Here is a 21,335-nt window from a genome sequence, read left to right as displayed (position 1 = left end):
CGCAAATTAACTTATTTAGCGCTTGCAATGTGATTTATCAAGCCTGAAAATGTTTGCGGCCACTGTTTTTGCTTGTGCATTCAGCATGGCATGTTTGGAAGGTACAGTACGTACAAACTGGCACAGTTACGCATAACATGTGATTATAGTCGCGTGTTGCATGTTCCACAACATAGCAAAACACCACAGGTTGGAGCATGACGCCATGGATTTGGACGTAAATGAGTGTCTCCGTGGTGACAGCCAGTAGTATACGCAAAGTCTGCACTTGTTATAAATTGCGCACACAGTCTTAGTAGAACACCCGCAACACACACACAAATATTACGAGCAATTTTATAGTTTGCACACGCTATTTAGCATGTGTTAATTGGGATGTTACCATCTCTGTCCGTCATGTGCTTCGTCAACTACAACACAAAGCTAAGATGCCAAAATTGTCTTAAATTAACTTTCAATTGGATGTTTCTGTATGCGGCCTTCTGCGGGAAAACAAGTTTGGACACGCCTGCTATTTTGTGTTAATGAGTACCCCTTAACAGGCTTTATTTTGCATTAGTGACACGTTTAACGCCATCCGATTTGTTTCGCTAATGAAGTGCGTAATCTCATACAGTTGGAGCAATATGGTTATCTGGATTTAATAAGTATTCCTTTGATTGAAGTACATTACCATATTTACTATAAATTACATAAGTCATCTATTTGCCAACACAGTTTAGAAAATGGACGGTTGAATGGACCTTTCCATGTGCTCATTCTCTCTGCAGGATTTATTGCCGGTTGGTATAGCGCTGTACCTCCCTCATTGTCCAAACCTCCTACACGCGTGCTGTATATACATTGAACAGACATGCAATACACACAGGAGCAATGAAATGAAACCTTCTGTACTGAAGCAGTGCACCGACCATTTGGCACAATAAGCTACCATGAATAATTCAGCCCCGGGGAGGAGCGACAAATAGCGAACCGGCGAGCAACACAGTTGAAAACAACAAGAAACAAGCTAGAGGACAGGGGAGTGCAGGTTTAAAAGGGGAGACGCGAGGAAGCAATAATCACCAGACTTGCTGAGTCAACAGCAAGAGGAAATGTGGGTGCGTGATTCAAACAACAGAGCCCCCTTTGTGGTCCCAGTGCACAAACACACGGACTGGACCGAGCTGTGCCAGACTCTGGTACCCCTGATCCAAACTGATGTGGTTCACATCTATAACCATTGAGTCTGTATTAAAACACTCAAAGGATGACACCAAAATTCTGATATTCTTTTTGTTAGTCAGTTGACATGGGTAGTACATTTTTTGGCAGGTTTATTTCAAAAGAGCGGGACAAGATATCAACAAAAAATCCAGAAAGGTGCATTATTAGATAAACGTGTTTTTGATTGAGTGAAGTGAATGAAGTATTGAATCCCTTATCAACCAGCAAGACTCACACAGACTTGTGATGTGCCCATGAAGCAACCAAATTAGTCCTGTGCCTTCAGCAAAAGCTTAGTGATAAAGAGACCACTGTTGGCTCAATAACTTGAAAAGCTCTGTGGGGTAAGGACGATTCTGATAAAAGTTAGGGGATCAGCCCAGAATTACATGGCTGGTTCATGATCACAAGGGATTTGTGACCCAAGAAAATCATTAGAAACACAATGGATTGAGATCCTGTTATCCCCAAAAGGTCCACATGCTCAAGAAGACACATGTACAGGCCTGTTTGAAGTTTTCCAATGAACATCACAATACTTCAGAGATGTTATGTGGTCAAATGAGAAAAACACAATCCCTATTGTCAAACATGGAGGTTGTCTCACTCCTAAGATTACAGGAAAACTTGACCGATGAACAGGACCATGTACCGTAGAATCGTACGTACAAATCTCTCACAGCGTGACAATGAAGGCCAAGGCAACAAAGAAGAAGCAAGTCAAGGTCCTGGAGTGGCCTAGCCAGTCTCCAAACCAGAATCTTATTCAATGTGAGCTGAAACTTTGAGTCAACAAGTGACAGCTTTCCAACTTTCAGGTTTTGGAGAGTACAGTAGTACCTCAATTTACAAGCACATTGCATTCCATGACAAAGCTTGTAACATTATCTCTAGTCAGCTACGACCATTGAAATAAGTTGAAATCAATTTAATCTGTGCTTTGCCCTCCCGAAACACCACAATTTTCACATGCATAATGCTTTTAAAAAAAACTAAAAACTTTTAGATGGGAAATATTGTTTGAAATACATTACAATAGCATATACTACAAACAACTACAGTATTTTCATGAAGTAATGCAATAATATTGTTCAGCATTTACCTTGGTGAGCAGACTTTTGTAGGAGTCTCCTACGGGCTGCTCCTCTGTCGTGTAACAATAACAAATAGGAAATTGTTGTTTATGTTGCATACGGACGTATTTGAGTGACTGACCAGAGAGGTCAGAGTTGACAGAAAGCTGTGTTTGTGTACAAAAAATTAAATTTTTGGTCATCCAGTTTGTTGAGTAAGGAGACAGAACAAACTCAAAAATGTATAATAGAGCCTTTTTCAAATTTTTATGGCTAAAAATCTACTTGTGATGTGGACTGACTCGCCGCCATGACTGCTAACTGATATGACGTGTTTCAAATGGTTTGTTTCTCTGATTCGGTCAGCCGCATCTTCTCCTTTGAACTCACTTTCTCAGTTCTGGTCGTAGGAGGGCAGTGTTGTGTCGATCTCTTGCTGTGGGCTGTGGACAAATACTATTCAACTGACGGCGGATGGGACTCCTAACTCAAGTTATGCTTGCAACTTAAAGTATCACAAAAAATACCGGGTCTTGTAAAGAGGAGTGGACTGACATGCCTCTCGAAATGTGTGCAACCCTGGTGACCCAACATATGACCTAAGTCACAGTTTGCTCAGGTATCAAACAGTTATTTCACTCAACAAAGTTGATTTTTAACCTCTGATTAAATGTTCTTTTTTCATGATAGTTTGTTGATATTCTGTATCAAATAAAACACTTCGTAAAGGGTTGAACTTAAATCAGCAGGTGATCTAATCAGTATTTCTTTCCCGCGGTGTATGTATGTGCAGATGGGACTTACGTGGCAACCTGATGCATGACCTTGGTGGAAGTGTCTTTTAGCGTGTCTTTGAGGTTGTCTTTGAAGTTACTGAAGAACTTTCCAGCTCCGCCCTTCACCATATCCAACAGTCCTCCGCCATAATTGGCATCCATATCTGGAGAAAGAAAAGGTTAAGCAAATCAGTATCCAAAACTAAAAGAAAGTTACAGGTTTCACAAAAACATGGCATTTACCATGAGGTGCCTTCACTTTCAGCGGCTTAGATGTGTTTGGAAAATTGATATAATCGTAAATATAACCATATATTACGGGTGTGGGGAAAAAATCGATTCAAATTTGAATTGCGATTCTCACGTTGTGCGATTCAGAATCGATTCTCATTTTTAAAAAATAAATTGTATTATTTTGTTATTTATTATTATTTTAAAAATTTTTATTAATCAATCCAACAAAACAATACACAGCAATACCATAACAATGCAATCCAATTCCAAAACCAAACCCGACCCAGCAACACTCAGAACTGCAATAAACAGAGCAATTGAGAGGAGACACAAACACGACACAGAACAAACCAAAAGTAGTGAAACAAAAATGAATATTATCAACAACAGTATCAATATTAGTTACAATTTCAACATAGCAGTGATTAAAAATCCCTCATTGACGTTATCATTAGACATTTATCCAAAAAAAAAGAAGAACAATAGTGTCACAGTGGCTTACACTTGCATCGCATCTCATAAGCTTGACAACACACTGTGTCCAATATTTTCACAAAGATAAAATAAGTCATATTTTTGGTTCATTTAATAGTTAAAACAAATTTACATTATTTCAATCAGTTGATAAAACATTGTCCTTTACAATTATAAAAGCGTGTTACAAAAATCTACTACTCTGCTTGCATGTCAGCAGACTGGGGTAGATCCTGCTGAAATCCTATGTATTGAATGAATAGAGAATTGTTTTGAATCGGAAAAATATATTTTTTGAATCGAGAATTGCGTTGAATCGAAAACAATCGATTTTGAATCGAATCGTGACCCCAAGAACCGATATTGAATCGAATCGTGGGACACCCAAAGATTCGCAGCCCTACCATATATATATAACCATATTTTAGCATTCAGTTAAATGTATCTACCTTTAAAAAGCATTGGACACTAGAAAAATACGGACTCATCATAAAATACCATAAACACTTTTTTAAAGGTGAAATTTCAATTGTTGGTTTGATTGTTATATGAGTACTAAATGGGGTGTAATAAAATAGTTTGTGGTAGGGTTGTACGGTATACTGGTACTAATAAAGTACCACGATACTAATTAATTGAAATCGGTACTATACTACCTTTGAAAAGTAACAGTACCGTTCTTTCATCCGAAAGCCGCTGTGCGACAGTGACTACAGAACAGAGGCGCATGATGTTGAGTGTGTCAAAATGCACACACAAAGGGCATACAAACAATAACATTTTGGAGAGGAAGAATGGCAAAAAAACTAATTTCTACTGGTAAGGGTGCGTGAAGCACAATATGGAGGTATTTGGGCTTCGAAACTATCAATAGAAGTAATGCTTTAAACAGGGAGGCGCCATGCTGCAAGAGCTGCTTTAAGACACGCCTCGCAACGTGACGATTAGTATTACCACCTTTGCTTAAAACTTAGGTAAACATTTAAATAATAAGCATTCAGATCGGCACAAGGAGTTATAAAGAGTGACAGGTAATAATGTTGGCCATCGTCGAGGAGCACAGGACAGACGTTCCTTCCAGGGCGGATGTTTTCATCAGGGGTAACACCCTTCACTTTACCCGGCAATGGGTCTACTAAGTTCCGCTTTACAGTTAGAAATAAAGCAACCAGATTGTTCATGACAATCTGGTTGCTTTATTATTAGTTTTGCCGTTCATCACTCTACTGCACAGTGCACACGCTACCTTTCTCTCTCTTTACTCCCCCACTCACTCACTGACGTTACTCAGCCAACACGCTGCCATTCTCGCAAACATACTTACACTACTCTCATGAGTAAACCAGCGCCCCTTTTATGCACATGTTGATACGTAGACGCGTACACAGCTGCTTGGCTTGATGCCAAATATTAGCAAAGTTAAAACCGCCCAATTAGCGTCAACTAATGCAAGTGAAATGACTACACCCATCCATCCATTTTCTACCCGCTTGTCCCTTTCGGGGTCGCAGGGGTGGGGGGCCCTGGAACCTATCTCAGCTGCATTCGGGCGGAAGGCGGGGGTACATTTTGTAATAAATTCCTACAATTTGGGTTTTATCTTTAACAAATGTGTGTTTTGCCCGCCACATGGCTTGGCTGTGTACACTTATCCATAGTTGTGTTTTTAGTACTTACTAATAAGTGTATTTTTCTTAAAGCACAGGCCTGGGTCGGATCTGTTGGTTTTTGACTTTCTACTGTTCACACCGATGTAAAAAAGTCTGATGCATGAAAAAATAGGAAATGATTTGCAGTATGAACATAGTCATAGACTTTTGGGGGGCGAAATCCAATCAAACTTTCTTGTCTTTGAATGTTACGAGTTGTGTGTACTTTATTGTAAAACCTGAAATTGTACAAAAGATGTGTTTTGTGTTTGTAGTCTACCAGAAATGTCTTTGCTTCTTTTTGCTGGCTGCTCCTAGTCGAGGACTGAATAGCAACCAAACGTCACTTTAGAGCACAGCATTTGTGGTCAAAACAACAACATGCACCTGCAAACTAAACAAACAAATTAAGCGCTTTTATTTATGCAAGAAGCCATTAAAAGCTTATTTTGCAAAATACGTTTTATCATCACAGACGTTGTCCATCAAGTGAATTGTGCTTTTGGTCCGCTATACTTCACGCTACACAGGTGAATGACTATGAGAGGGAGACACTCACATTTACTCATGCATGCGGACAGACCCAGCTCAAATTACTGCACATACACACACACACACAAACCCATCAGGAGGGTGAGTGTATTTTCTGCTCAGGAAGCCATTCAGTCTACATTGTATTTTTGCGCAGGGATTTCATTTGTACCAGATCCTGAAGGAGCAGTTGCACAGTTTGCTGTGTGTACAAGTTACAACACTTCACAGAAGCTGGCATAATTAGAGTCCCTAACAGAAGCCATGCCCATGCAAGCCATTATGGAAATTAGCTGACAGAATATCTATTGAGAAGAGTGTGCAGCAGAGATGTAGGCCTAAGACACAGATGTAGACATTTACATAAAGGACAAACACTCTGAAACTGTCTCATTATCTTTTTACTACAAATTAATCCTTTATCTGAATTTTCTATCTGTCAGAAAAGTACCAGGACCGTTAATACCATTCTTCAAAATGAGGGGCATCATCTACTGCGATTTCTTGACACAATCAACCAGCATGTCTCCAAAACCAAGACCTCGGGGCCCAACTTTTCCACTCAAATATTGACACTGAATTAGTAATCTTACTCTTGGTTTTAATCATATTCAATAATTATATCTAACCTACTTACAGTTTACTACCTTGTCAAATGATATGAAACCATGTGTTAATCACAAAGATGATTGTTTATTTAACACATAAACCTTAGGCTTCGGTCAGACTGGTTAGAAAAATAAGTACTAAGTACTAAATATACAACAAACGAAGGGATTCATCAATAACTGACAAAAAAAACAAACTTACACACAATGATGGTGTGCCAAAATAAGTAAACTAAATGTTTCTGGACTAAATAAAAACAAAGTGCAATTAAAGTGCAAATGAAAATGCAGCTTCACCACTTAAGTCATATTTTTCTCTGTGAGTTTAAAGGCCTACTGAAACCCACTACTACCGACCACGCAGTCTGATAGTTTATATATCAATGATGAAATCTTAACATTGCAACACATGCCAATACGGCCGGGTTAACTTATAAAGTGCAATTTTAAATTTCCCGCCACACTTCCGGTTAAAAACGTTTTATTATGCTGACGTATGCGTGTGACGTCACGAGGACAAGGGAAGTATTCGGAGCCCGGAGAATCCTATACAACAAGCTCTGTTTTCATTTCATAATTCCACAGTATTCTGAACATCTGTGTTGGTGAATCTTTTGCAATTTGTTTAATGAACAATGGAGGCTGCAAAGAAGAACGTTGTAGGTGGGATCGATCGGTGTATTAGCGGCTGGCTGCAGCAGCACAACAAGGACTACTTATTTAGCAGACGCCTAGCCGATGCTAGCCGCCAAACCCACGGATGAAGTCCTTCGTCGCGCCGTCGATCGCTGGAACGCAGGTGAGCACAGCTGTTGATGGGCAGATGAGGGCTGGCTGGCGTAGGTGGAGCGCTAATGTTTTTATCATAGCTCTGTGAGGTCCGGTTGCTAAGTTGCTAAATTAGCCTTAGTGTCGTTAGCAACAGCATTGTTAAGCTTTACCAGGCTGAGAATTATTAACCGTGTAGTTACATGTACATGGTTTAATAGTATTGTTGATCTTCTGTCTATCCTTCCAGTCAGGGATTTATTTATTTTGTTTCTATCTGCATTTGAGACAGATGCTATCATGTTAGCTCATGCTAAAGAGCTTCGTCGATGATGGGTGAAGTCCTTCGTCGCGCCGTCGATCGCTGGAACGCAGGTGAGCACGGCTGTTGATGGGCAGATTAGGGCTGGCTGGCGTAGGTGGAGCGCTAATGTTTTTATCATAGCTCTGTGAGGTCCGGTTGCTAAGTTGCTAAATTAGCCTTAGCTTCGTTAGCAACAGCATTGTTAAGCTTTACCAGGCTGAGAATTATTAACCGTGTAGTTACATGTACATGGTTTAATAGTATTGTTGATCTTCTGTCTATCCTTCCAGTCAGGGATTTATGTATTTTGTTTCTATCTGCATTTGAGAACGATGCTATCACGTTAGCTCAGTAGCTAAGTGTGTCACCGATGTATTCTCGTGGAGATAAAAGTCACTTTGAATGTCCATTTCGCGTGCTCGACTCTCATTTTCAAAAGGATATAGTATCCGAGGTGGTTTAAAATACAAATCCGTGATCCACAATAGAAAAAGGAGAGAGTGTGGAATCCAATGAGCCAGCTTGTACCTAAGTTACGGTCAGAGCGAAAAAAGATACGTCCTGCACTGCCTCTAGTTCTTCACTCTAACGTTCCTCATCCACGAATCTTTCATCCTCGCTCAAATTAATGGGGTAATCGTCGCTTTGTCGCTCCAAATCTCTCTCGCTCCATTGTAAACAAAGGAAAATTGTGAGGAATATTACCTCCTGCGACGTCACGCTACTTCCGGTACAGGCAAGGCTTTTTTTATCAGCGAGCAAAAGTTGCGAACGTTATCGTCGATTTTCTCTACTAAATCCTTTCAGCAAAAATATGGCAATATCGCGAAATGATCAAGTATGACACATAGAATCGATCTGCTATTCCCGTTTAAATTTAAAAAAAAAAATTTCAGTAGGCCTTTAACTGCAGACTTCTGTTTGTTTGAGATTGTCATTACTGCCTCAAGTGGTGGAAAAGTGTATTACAACTGAGAACCCCTTGCAGCCCATACACACAGCTGAGAAACATATATATTTTGTCGGCCCTCTCGGAGGCGCTCGCGGCCCAACAATGGGCCCAATGGTTAAGAAACACTGATCTAGGGCGATTTAAAGACGTAAAATACTTCAAGTTGGCCGTGAAAATGGAGCTGCGTAGGTCTCCAGAAAGAATCAGTCATAGAGTGCACAAATAAAGGACGCAAAGAAGGCTGGGGAAGTGTGTTAAGACTCGAGGAGGAGTACTTTTCAAAGAAAACAATTTGGATTTGAAACATTTCACCAGTGACACTGGCCATGAAACTTTTCTGACAGAACTTGTACATAGAGAGAGCCAAGGGTTAACTAGCCAATGCCTATAAAAAAAATTAACTCCCCCAAAAGAAATACACTCTGTTTGCACTTTCCTACTTAGTGACAACCATTGCTTGCATCAAAATCTGTTTTTCCAGATTCAGATACCAAATCATAACATTTTAAAGATTAGCATGATGCTGTGTGAGAGTACATTTTAGCTCACTCACAAATTAAAACATATAATGACAGTGTGCTATGCCTTGTTATGTCAAGGACCACAGTGACCTCAACATTTTGACACAAATACAATTATAACATGCTTTATCCATTGCAAATAAATTAGTTTTACATTAGTGCTGTCAAACGATTACATGTTTTAATCAAATGAATTACACTTTTTGCTTGGTATTAATTGTGATTAATCACAGTCAATTACATGTGTGCATCATTTCAAATAACTTTAAAAATACCTTAATATTTAGACACATATGCAATGTTATTTTCAGAATGTCATACACAAACGTTTATTAAATGTGTTACTTAAATGCACTACATTTATTTGTTCAAAACGTGTTAATAGCTTTATCTAAAGTATCGTCAAGGTGTATTTTGAAGTAAATTATGCACATTCAGGGAACCATTTGTGGTTAAGGTAAAGGAGCATGTGCTGTCAAAATAAATTGCACAATTAGGGCCTGATTTACTAAGATCCAAATACCATGCGCTAAACAGTGTGTGCAAACAATAAAATTGCATGTACTATTCGTGGGTGTGTTGCGTCTGATGTACTAAGACTGCATGCGCAATTGAAAAGTGGTGCAGACCACCTTATTTAAATGAGGTTTTTGCGTGTACTATACGCGGCTTTCACTATGGAAACACTATCATTTACTGCGCAATGTGCACATTCATCTTATTATGATCCTACCTGTGGCGTTTTGCTATGTTTTCAAACATTTACCACTTTTTTGGGTCATTTTAAAAGCAGTCCTGCTGTGCATCTACATTGAAACCACTTTTGTATTATTTTTTTTTGCAAACAAACTGCAAATGTGAAGAAGAAAATGCACATTGAAATATATATTTTTTTCACATTAGAAATATGAAAATAATATTTCCACTAGATGAAAAAACTAACGTAATTTTAAAAAATGCCAGCAGACACAAAACAAATCAATCAACCTCTTAAGTCATCCAGCAGCTGTAAAATTACATTGCTGAATAGACAATATGTCTGATATATATATATATATATATATATATATTTTTTTTTTTTTGACAGTCCATATATCAGAGCTATTCAACTACATAATGAAGAGAGCTGCAGTTTCAAAAGCCCAAGGGCTTAGGAGCCCTACATCGAAATGTGGATGCTTCGTCAGAAAGTGTCTCTGCAGGTTATATTCCTATGAGACCGTGTTTACTTAATTACAAAATAAACACATCGGCTTTCACACTGCACTGTCAATTAATTAATTATTCTGCCCTCGCTACTCGTTTCCAGCGTGTACAGATAGTTAACAGCATGAAGAAACAGAAGCTCCAGAAGTTTTGTTTAGGACTGATGTTTCTCCTTCTTAAGTTGTATTTCTTTACACTTCTTCCTTAATTTAGGTTTGTAAGACTGAAAATATAAACATAAAATTAACATTACAAAACTATAATGTCCATTGAGTATTTTACATAAATAAAACAGAAGGTTTAGTGTTAATACATTCACACAATAAACTACAGATGTTTACACATATACAAACTAGACAACATCCACATCAAACATTGGACACATGTGGTTCATCCCAATTAAACCTAAGGTGTAGCTTTATCACCCTCTACTGGTCAAATGTTCAAATGGTCAAAAGTTTGCACTAACTTTTTAGACGTGCTAAATAGCGTTCCCAGTTGAGTTGTATTCTTAATAAATCAAACTGCGTGTGCTGAATGACTCTCCCAGTAATATAGACGTTCTGATGATCAGCATATATTCTGCATATTCATCAAGACAAACACAGTAAATGGATTGTGCTCCTTATTCTGCTGACTAAAGAGACTCAATCCTCTGTGGGCACGTTTATTAGATCAGCTTGGCATGTGGTATCAGGTTTGCACGTGCTTTATTACACGCAAACCTTTATCAGATTAGGTCGGGGGTCAGCAACCCGCGGCTTTTTAGTGCCGCCCTAGTGGGTCCCTGGATCATTTTTAAAAAAGGATTGAAAATAGAAAAAGATGGGGGAAAAATATTTTTTGGGTTTTAGTATGTTTTTTGTTTGAGGACAAACATGACACAAACCTTCCCAATTGTTAGAAAGCCCACTGTTTAATATGTTTGTGTGTATGCTTCACTGATGAGAGTATTTGGTGAACATCGTTTTGTCCTACTCATTTCGGCAGTTCTTGAACTCACCACAGTGTGGACTGTGACGCAACAGTTTGTTTACATGTAAAATCTTCCACTCCTTTGTCTCATTTTGTCCACCAAACGTTCTATGCTGTGCGTGAATGCACAAAGGTGAGCTTTGTTGATGTTATTGACTTGTTGGAGTGCGAACCAGGCATATTTGGTCAGTGCATGACTGCAAGCTAATCAATGCTAACATGCTATTTAGGCTAGCTGTATTAACATTTTGCCTCATTATGCCTCATTTGTAGCTATATTTGAGCTCATTTAATATCCTTTACTTTTATCCTCTTTGTATATAATTTAGTTTTGCATGTCTCATGACACATTATCTGTATGTAATATTGGCTGCATTGGAGATAGTTGTTTGTGTGCCATGTTGTTCCAGACCACAGCAAACATTATCTAGTTGGCCAAATATTGTAATACATCCATTAAAAGAAGACAGCCTGCTGTTCCCTTTAACTTGGACACACACATCTATACCTTTGTCCATTAAAAGCCAGTAATTTCCAGGAGTTATCTCACCTTCTGGGTAGCCTCTGATTTACTAATGGTTTCTAATGTTGTAAAAATGTGTAGAATAAATATTAAATTTCAACATTTCTGTCAACGAAGATTTGCTTCAGCCTGCGACACATAGTCATTTTGATAGTAGGCTGTTATAGCTAATATAGACACTTACATCATGTGTTGCCTTTATTATAACACTTATATACAGTTTTTAATTTTTTGTGGCTCCAGACAGATTTGTTTTTTGTATTATTGGTCCAATAAGGCTCTTTCAACATTTTTGGTTGCCGACCCCTGGATTAGGCTCTCAATTTTTGTTTAGACATGATTAATACAATAATGTTTTGTGATTTATCGCATGTGTTGAAATGTTAACTTTCACCATTACACCTGACAATCCGTTTCAGTCCATCCAAGCCATGTTCCTCCACATCACACCCATCTAATCGTTCCTTTCCCAGATCGTATTATTTTGTGCACTGGGCTACCCGTGCTGAAAAGGAAAAGGGCCTTGTCCTAACTGCCCTCACACTGTTAAAAGGATAGAATTGTCCCCATTGTCTGCATACCGTATCTCCCTGTCTAGTCCAGATGGATGCGGCAATATGTGGTGTTCACACTTAGTACAGCCCGTTTGGTAAGCCTGGCTAGCAAGACAGACATCTGACACCAAGAACCTCCCCCCCCACCCCCCACCCATGTCAGTCACAATCCACCAATTTCGTTCATTGAGCGCCTTGTGCTCCACATGAACATTCATCCAAGAAGACAGGCTGACTCCACAGCGAGGTTTTTACACCTGACGGAACTAGTCACATCTCACGTGTTAGAATATTATTTTGGAAGGTTCTTTTGAGTTAGTTGTATTGTGTCAGTTCTGATCTAAAATCATTTTTGAAATATCGCATATACTACATTCTCGGTACAGTGAAACCTTGATTTACCAACCCCTCATAACACGTTTCGATTTATGAACCACAGACCGAATAAAAATATGCTTTGTATTACAAACCTTGTCTTAGTGCTAAGTGCTCCTTAGTGTGCCTTTTAAGTGTTATTTAGCATTTTTACAGCATGTTTCTAGTTTTGCTAGCTCAATATGAGTGTAAAGAAAGCAATGCACAAGCGATGTGTGATTTGAAACATTCAGTATCCACAGCGTTGTCGACACTGCAAACAAACAAAAATTGAGCGGTTTGGCCACAATACCCAGCAATATGTTTTGAGGAGAAAAGGTGAGGCCTTTAATCCCAGGAACACCATCCTACCGTCAAGCATGGTGGTGGTAGCATTATGCTCTGGGCCTGTTTTGCTGCCAATGGAACTGGTGCTTTACAGAGAGTAAATGGGACAATGAAAAAGGAGAACAACCTCCAAATTCTTCAGGACAACCTAAAATCATCAGTTGGGCCTTGGGCGCAGTTGGGTGTTCCAACAGGACAATGACCCCAAACACATGTCAAAAGAGGTAAAAGAATGGCTAAATCTTGCTAGAATTAAGGTTTTAGAATGGCCTTCCCAAAGTCCTGACTTAAACGTGTGGACAATGCTGAAGAAACAAGTCCATGTCAGAAAACCAAGAAATTTAGCTGAACTGCACCAATTTGGTCAAGAGGAGTGGTCAAAAATTCAACCAGAAGCTTGCCAGAAAGCGCCTTATTGCAGTGAAACTTGCCAAGGGACATGTAACCAAATATTAACATTGTTGTATGTATACTTTTGACCCAGCAGATTTGGTCACATTTTCAGTAGACCCATAATAAATTCATAAAAGAAACAAACTTCATGAATGTTTTTGTGACCAACAAGTATGTGCTCTAATCACTCTATCACAAAAAAAATAAGAGTTGTAGAAATTATTGGAAATTCAGGACAGCCATGACATTATGTTCTTTACAAGTGTATGTAAACTTTTGACCACGACTGTATTTAATATTTGTTTATTTGTTTACTATGGTATATTACCGGTATTCATTTATTATTTATTTATTCACTGTTCTGTAACAGAGAACAAGGAAATTGGATAAAATTGCTACGGAATGAAGAGGGGAGGGATTAAATAAGCTCTGCTTCTTCCTACTCCTTTTCGGACGTGCTGTAATGAAACAACTGGAAATATGTGACGCATTGCATTGTATCGTATGCAAAGGATAGTTTAAGTGTATCTGTTTCATTTTTATAAATATATATGGATGTCATTGACATTATATTCAAGAATGAAAGATAGCATGTGTCCTTATGATAGATAGATAGATAGATAGATAGATAGATAGATAGATAGATAGATAGATAGATAGATAGATAGATAGATAGATAGATAGATAGATAGATAGATAGATAGATAGATAGATAGATAGATAGATAGATAGATAGATAGATAGATAGATAGATAGATAGATAGATAGATAGATAGATGGATGGATGGATGGATGGATGGATGGATGGATGGATGGATGGATGGATGGATGGATGGATGGATGGATGGATGGATGGATGGATGGATGGATGGATGGATGGATGGATGGATGGATGGGTGGATGGATGGATGGATGGATGGATGGATGGATGGATAGAAAAATAGATAGATAGATAGATAGATAGATAGATAGATAGATAGATAGATAGATAGATAGATAGATAGATAGATAGATAGATAGATAGATAGATAGATAGATAGATAGATAGATAGATAGATAGATAGATAGATAGATAGATAGATAGATAGATAGATAGATAGATAGATAGATAGTACTTTATTGATTCCGTCAAGAGAGTTCCCTCAGGAAAATTAAAGATCAACATTTTCTTAAAATAATGTATTGATTACATTTTATTCATTGGACTTGTCCCGACGATTAATTAATCAATGAATTATGATCAATATTTATAATGTTGGTTGATTTGAGTTTATTTCGAACATGCAAGCATACAACATAATACATCACAATTTCCAGTTTCTCTTTTCAACATGTTCGAGAAGGAGTAGAAAGAAGCAGAGTTTATTTAATCCTACCCCTTTCTTTTACATAACAGTTGCTAAAACTTTTGTTCACTTCCTGTTCTCAATTTATTCACAATATACTCTATAAGTAATCACAATAAAAATAAATAAATAAATAATAATTGGTGAAATAAGTTATATTTCATATGATGAGATGAGTAAGATTATTTTGAGAATTAATGAATGGATGGATGAAATACATTCAGAATGTTTATCATGCTTCTTCTTCTTTGTGCTTTGTAAACACTTTAAGTTTGAAGAGTTTCTTGAAGTGGATCATATTAGTACATTGTTTGATTGCTTTGCTTAATCCATTCCATAATTTACTTCCACATTCTGATATACTGAAGGTCTTAAAGGCCTACTGAAACCCACACTACCGACCACGCAGTCTGATAGTTTATATATCAATGATGAAATCTTAACATTGCAACACATGCCAATACGGCCGGATTAATTTATAAAGTGCAATTTTTAATTTCCCGCTAAACTTCCGGTTGAAAACGTCTATGTATGATGACGTATGCGCGTGACGTCAATCGTTGAATCCCCATTGAATCCAATACAAAAAGCTCTGTTTTCATCTCAAAATTCCACAGTATTCTGGACATCTGTGTTGGTGAATCTTTTGCAATTTGTTTAATGAACAATGAAGACTGCAAAGAAGAAAGTTGTAGGTGGGATCGGTGTGTTAGCGGCGGACTACAGCAACACAACCAGGAGGACTTTGAGATGGATAGCAGACGCGCTAGCCGCCGACCTCACCTTGACTTCCTCCGTCTCCGGGCCACCGACCGCATCTATGATCGTCGCTCCGTCGATCGCTGGAACGCAGGTGAGCACGGGTGTTGATGAGCAGATGAGGGCTGCCGTAGGTGGATAGCTAATGTTTTTAGCATAGCTCTGTGAGGTCCCGTTGCTAAGTTAGCTTCAATGGCGTCGTTAGCAACAGCATTGTTAAGCTTCGCCAGCCTGGAAAACATTAACCGTGTATTTACATGTCCATGGTTTAATAGTATTGTTGATTTTCTGTCTATCCTTCCAGTAAGGGGTTTGTTTATTTTGTTTCTATCTGCATTTAAGCCCAATGTGCTATCACGTTAGCTCAGTAGCTAAAGAGCTTCGCCGATGTATTGTCGTGGAGATAAAAGTCACTGTGAATGTCCATTTTGCGTTCTCGACTCTCATTTTCAAGAGGATATAGTATCCGAGGTGGTTTAAAATACAAATCCGTGATCCACAATAAAAAAAGGAGAAAGTGTGGAATCCAATGAGCCCTTGTACCTAAGTTACGGTCAGAGCGAAAAAAGATACGTCCTGCACTACACTCTAGTCCTTCACTCTCACGTTCCTCATCCACAAATCTTTCATCCTCGCTCAAATTAATGGGGTAATCGTCGCCTTCTCGGTCCGAATCGCTCTCGCTGCATTGTAAACAATGGGGAAATGTGAGGAGCCTTTCAACCTGTGACGTCACGCTACTTCCGGTACAGGCAAGGCTTTTTTTATCAGCAACCAAAAGTTGCGAACTTTATCGTCGATGTTCTCTACTAAATCCTTTCAGCAAAAATATGGCAATATCGCGAAATGAGCAAGTATGACACATAGAATGGATCTGCTATCCCCGTTTAAATAAAAAAAATTCATTTCAGTAGGCTTTTAAGTTGTACGTGCATACAAATGTTTTAAATTACATTTTTCTCTAAGACTATATTTCTTTTTTTTTTTTAGAAGAATTGTTGTATATTCTTGGGTAGCAGGTTATAGTTTGCTTTGTGTATAATTATAGCTGTTTGCAAATTCACTGTCATGGAATTTCAGTATTTTTGATTCAATGACTAAAGGATTTGTATGTTCTCTATATCCAACATTATGTATTATTCTAACTGATCTTTTTTGTAACATCGTTAGTGAATGAAGTGTACTTTGGTGGGCCATACTTAAAAACTATACAACAATATAAACACTGTAGTAACACTTTTTTTTTTTTTAAACACAATTTGTATTGTCTCATTATTAGGACATGAGTGCAATATTCAAACATGTGCAAGTTTATACCATCGTCATGTATCTATTGATGTTTACATGGCTGTTTACTACGTGCATGGGTGTTACATGTGTGCACACAATACGGGGTACAGTAGGTGGGGCCTGGGGATAACTGGGAGCACTAGAAGGGATTCCACGGTCCCACCTGCCACCTTATAATGGACGACCACTAACCTACTCCACCGCCATGATGAGAGTGACCGGAAACTCTTACCTGAGCTGTCCATGGTGCTGCAGTCCTCCTCTCTCCTCTGCGGGCTCGCCTTCGGTCCGAGGGGAGCCGCTACCGGGCCTCCGAATGTGCTGCTTCCGCCTCCTCTTCCGCCGGTACCGAAGCTATCTCTGCCGCTATCGACCAGCTGCAAAGATTCGTAGCCATCGTAACTGCTCTTTTTCTTGTAGGCGCCAAGCAAGCTCATCACCGAATGACATAAAATAGGGATTTGTTTTTTTTTAAATAGGACGTTGAGACCAATGCGGCAGGCTGTGCCTTCGCCTCCACAGCCGCCGATACTTGTGCTACTGAAGCTAGATGTAACACATGTTCATGGAGGAGAGAATACTAACTCTCTCTCTCTCTCTCTCTCTCTCTCTCTCTCTCTCTCTCTCTCTCTCTCTCTCTCTCTCTCTCTCTCTCTCTCTCTCTCTCTCTCTCTCTCTCTCTCTCTCTCTCTCTCTCTCTTTCTCTCTCGGTGCCGCAGTGATGTACTATGCAGGGGTCACCAACGTGGTGCCCGCGGGCACCAGGTCGCCCATAAGGACCAGATGAGTCGCCCATGGGCCTGTTCTAAAAAAAAAAAATTTTTTTTTTTAAATTTATTTTTTTTTAAATTAAATCTACATAGAAAAAACACAAGATACACTTTCAATCAGTGCATCAACCCAAACAACCTCCCCCATGCACACTCATCCACACCCACTCACACAAAAGGGGTTATTTCTGGTTCCCACAACATAGACAACACATCTGCAAGGGACACAGTCCCTGAAGCACACATGATTGTATAGGCTGCTGGTCCACTAAAATTTTCATTAATTACTATTTTTTATGTAATTATTTTTATATTGTTTTACTTTCTTTTTTATCCAAGAAAATGTTTTTTATTTATGTATCTTATTTTATTTTATTTTTTTAAAAAAAGGGCCTTATCTTCAACAGACCAGGTTGTCAATGAAATTAGATTTGTTTAAAGGGTTTTTTAAACCAGGCCCAGTCCAGATAATGTCCTAGTCGGACTCAGCAACACACACCTTCATTCATGTACACAGAAAAAAAAATAGGGAACACAACAGATTGCATATCATTTATAAACAAAATTACATTTTCAAAATAAGCATTTATGTACAGTCCAGATTATGTCCAGGTCACTCAAATTAGGGAACACAACAACAGATATCATATAATCTATAAACATAATTATACTTTCAAAATAAGCCTTTGAGGACTTCTCATCTTTTTTTAATGTTTTTTGGCATCATTATCGTTTTCAACCATGTAACTTTCTAAAGTTAGAAAATACTGAATAAATGTTTTAAAGAAAGTAATACTAAGTGAATATCTGTTTTTGGCCTTAAAAATAAACATTTTACCGAGTACTATAATTAAATTGACTAAATCATGATTGTCAATGAACTCTCCTAAAATAACAGAAACCACATTAAGCTTCATAAACAAACCAATCCTTAAACACATTTTTTCAACTTCCACCCAAAACAAAGACACAATATGACAATACCAAAACAAATGCAGGGTGGATTCAGGCTCCTGACAACAAAATCGGCAATCATCTGACTCTGTCATATTCCATAATTTTAACATTTTCCCTGTGGGTAAGAAGTTATAAATAATTTTAATTTGAAAATAACGATTTTGCACATCGATAGTGGTTTTATAGATTAGTTTGAATATGGCATCCCATGGCAACGGGCAGTCAAAAAAGTCCTCCCATTTTCCATTTCTGTTGTATGAGGCAGCCTTAAAAGATTTCTTTATTAAATAAAAATTATATATTTTTCTATTTATTTTAGTTCCTTTTTGCCAACTAGAATTTCTTATTAGAGGTTTACAAACTAATAATTTAGTAGTTCCATAATTAATTATTTGTTTCCATCTTTTCCCAATTACTCCAGTTAGTTGATAAAATGAAAAGCTTGAGCAAGCATCACCATACATAGCTCTAAATTCATCATACTTCATAATTTTACCATTCTCATTGATAATATCATTGACAAAAATGATTCCTCTTTTAAATATATTTTTCCAAAAGAAAGGCTTTCCATCTATTACAATATTAGAGTTCATCCATATTAACTGCTGCAAAATATCGTCTCTTTTTTCTGGCACATAAAATTGAAAACACCACTATGAGTGGATTGTTTCCTTTATGAACCCCGCCATGTTTCCCAGCAGACTCTCTGGGAGGGGATCACTTGTAAAAAAGGATACAATTTATTTTGATACAGTACATGTTTTTTGTCCAACAGGACATTTGTGTACCACCCAATGTTTAAATACATCTTTGGAACAATTGATGCTTTTAAAGACAGACACATAGCTTCAAGGTTGAGACGTTTCAGGCCCCCATATTCATACTCTTTGTACAAAACCTTTCTTTTAATCTTTTCTGGTTTGCCGTTCCAGACAAAATCGAAGACCCTCCGCTCATAAATCTTAAAAAAGTTTTGTGATGGAGCTGGTAATGACAAAAACAAATAAATAAATTGAGGAATAATTAACGAGTTGGCAATAGACATTTTACCATACAAGGTTAGGGATTTCCCTTTCCATAATTGCATAATTTTGTCCAGCTTTCTTAGTCGATTATCATAATTTACTGAGCCTAGATCTTCCAGATTTTCTGGGACAACAACACCAAGTATGTTAACTGGTCCATCTGTCCACAAAACAGGCACTTTGCATTCCATTCGAAAGGACGTTCCCTTTAGATTTCCGATCCTTAACATTTTACATTTATCATAATTAAGCTTAAGGCCAGATTGCTGTGAAAATATGTCCAAAAGATTAAGAAGGTTCCGCAAACAATGAGGAAAAATCTTATCTTTGTGAATCAGCCTTTTCTGACATGAACTTCATCAAGAACAAACACAGAACACGCCTCACTGATGCACATCTGCAAGACTCACTCAGAGTTGCAGTGTCAAGTTACACACCAGAGTACAACACACTAGTTAACAGCATGCAATGCCAGGCTTCCCACTAACTGACAAAGAAACAGATAACAGATTTGGTGTCCAGTTCAAAGTGTGACATGATTTAAAAATTTGAGAGTTTACTTTTGTATTTTACATGAGTTATTATTTGTACAAACATGGTGCAAAGTAATTCATGATTTGTTAAAAAATGTTAGTGGCTAGCTAGTTAAAATGGGATATTGTGATTTCACAAGACTGTCTTAGAAGTGATCATTTGAAAATGTTCAATTTGAAAAATGTGCACTTAGAGAAAATATAAAAATAAAGTGTTGCATATTGATATTTATCTGTTTCTAAATATATTTATTGTGAGAAATCATTAAGATGATCAGTGTTTCCACAAAGATAAATATCATTAATTATTAATAATAACAGAGTTAAAGGTAAATTGAGCAAATTGGCTACTTCTGGCAATTTATTTAAGTGTGTATCTAACTGGTAGCCCTTCGCATTAATCAGTACCCAAGAAGTAGCCCTTGGTTTCAAAAAGGTTGGTGACCCCTGCACTATAGGCTGCCGAGTCAGAGCCATTACAGGGCCGGCCCTAGGATTCTTGTGGCCAGATTTATTTTAATACTAATACACTAGGGCAGGGGTCTTCAACGATGGAGCGAAGGACAGTGGACCCCCTATATATAAATATAAATATATACACAAATATATATATATACACAAATATATATATATATATATACACAAATATATATATATATATATATATATATATATATATATATATATATATATATATATATATATATATATATATATATATATTAGGGCTGTCAAAAAAGTTAACACGATAACGGGTTAACTTTAAGTTCCTGTAACGGCGATCATTTTTTATAGATTTTTTTCCAACTTTACTTTTTATTAATAGCTGTATGTAGAAGTGGCTGATTGCATCAGCTCTGCTCTTTTAATGTCTTTCATGTCCTTTGTGTTCTTTGATGTTGGATGTTACCCTCTTACACACATGTAAGAGGGATCTGTGCTATGGCTATGAGTTGTTTTTTCCCTTGGCCTCAGTCTGGACCCCCTCTCCAGGGGCCAAGGCTTAGACCGATTTTTTTTTTTTGTAAGGGGCGCCGGAAGTTGTTCTTAAACTGTTCGACAATTTTCTCATGCATTTGTTCACAGAGTGGTGTTTGTATATATGTGTGTATATATATATATATATATATATATATATATATATATATATATATATATATATATATATATATATATATATATATATATATATGTATATATATATAA

The 21,335-nt window shown here is 37.7% G+C and overlaps 1 protein-coding gene across 8 annotated transcripts in view; it reads right to left on the bottom strand.

The window, feature by feature from the left end:
- Window positions 1–21,335, bottom strand: part of dnajc6 (DnaJ (Hsp40) homolog, subfamily C, member 6) — an 80,791-nt gene that overhangs the window by 42,252 nt on the left and 17,204 nt on the right. For 4 of the 8 annotated variants that reach the window (XM_062028271.1, XM_062028272.1, XM_062028273.1 and 1 more), the window contains 2 exons: window positions 17,077–17,221; window positions 3,084–3,219 (listed from right to left, as the gene is read on the bottom strand). In XM_062028271.1, coding sequence (XP_061884255.1) covers window positions 3,084–3,219; window positions 17,077–17,089 — 149 coding nt within the window. In that variant the 5' untranslated portion in view covers window positions 17,090–17,221. Of the gene's footprint in view, window positions 1–3,083; window positions 3,220–17,076; window positions 17,443–21,335 lie in introns of those variants that run through there. The other 4 variants (XM_062028268.1, XM_062028270.1, XM_062028269.1 and 1 more) reach the window with 3 other exon arrangements.

Source organism: Entelurus aequoreus, linkage group LG19 (assembly GCF_033978785.1).
Source record: "Entelurus aequoreus isolate RoL-2023_Sb linkage group LG19, RoL_Eaeq_v1.1, whole genome shotgun sequence".
Classification (NCBI taxonomy): domain Eukaryota; kingdom Metazoa; phylum Chordata; class Actinopteri; order Syngnathiformes; family Syngnathidae; genus Entelurus; species Entelurus aequoreus.
Note: the sequence above shows the minus strand (reverse complement) of the source record. Positions and strands in the feature narration are given on the sequence as shown.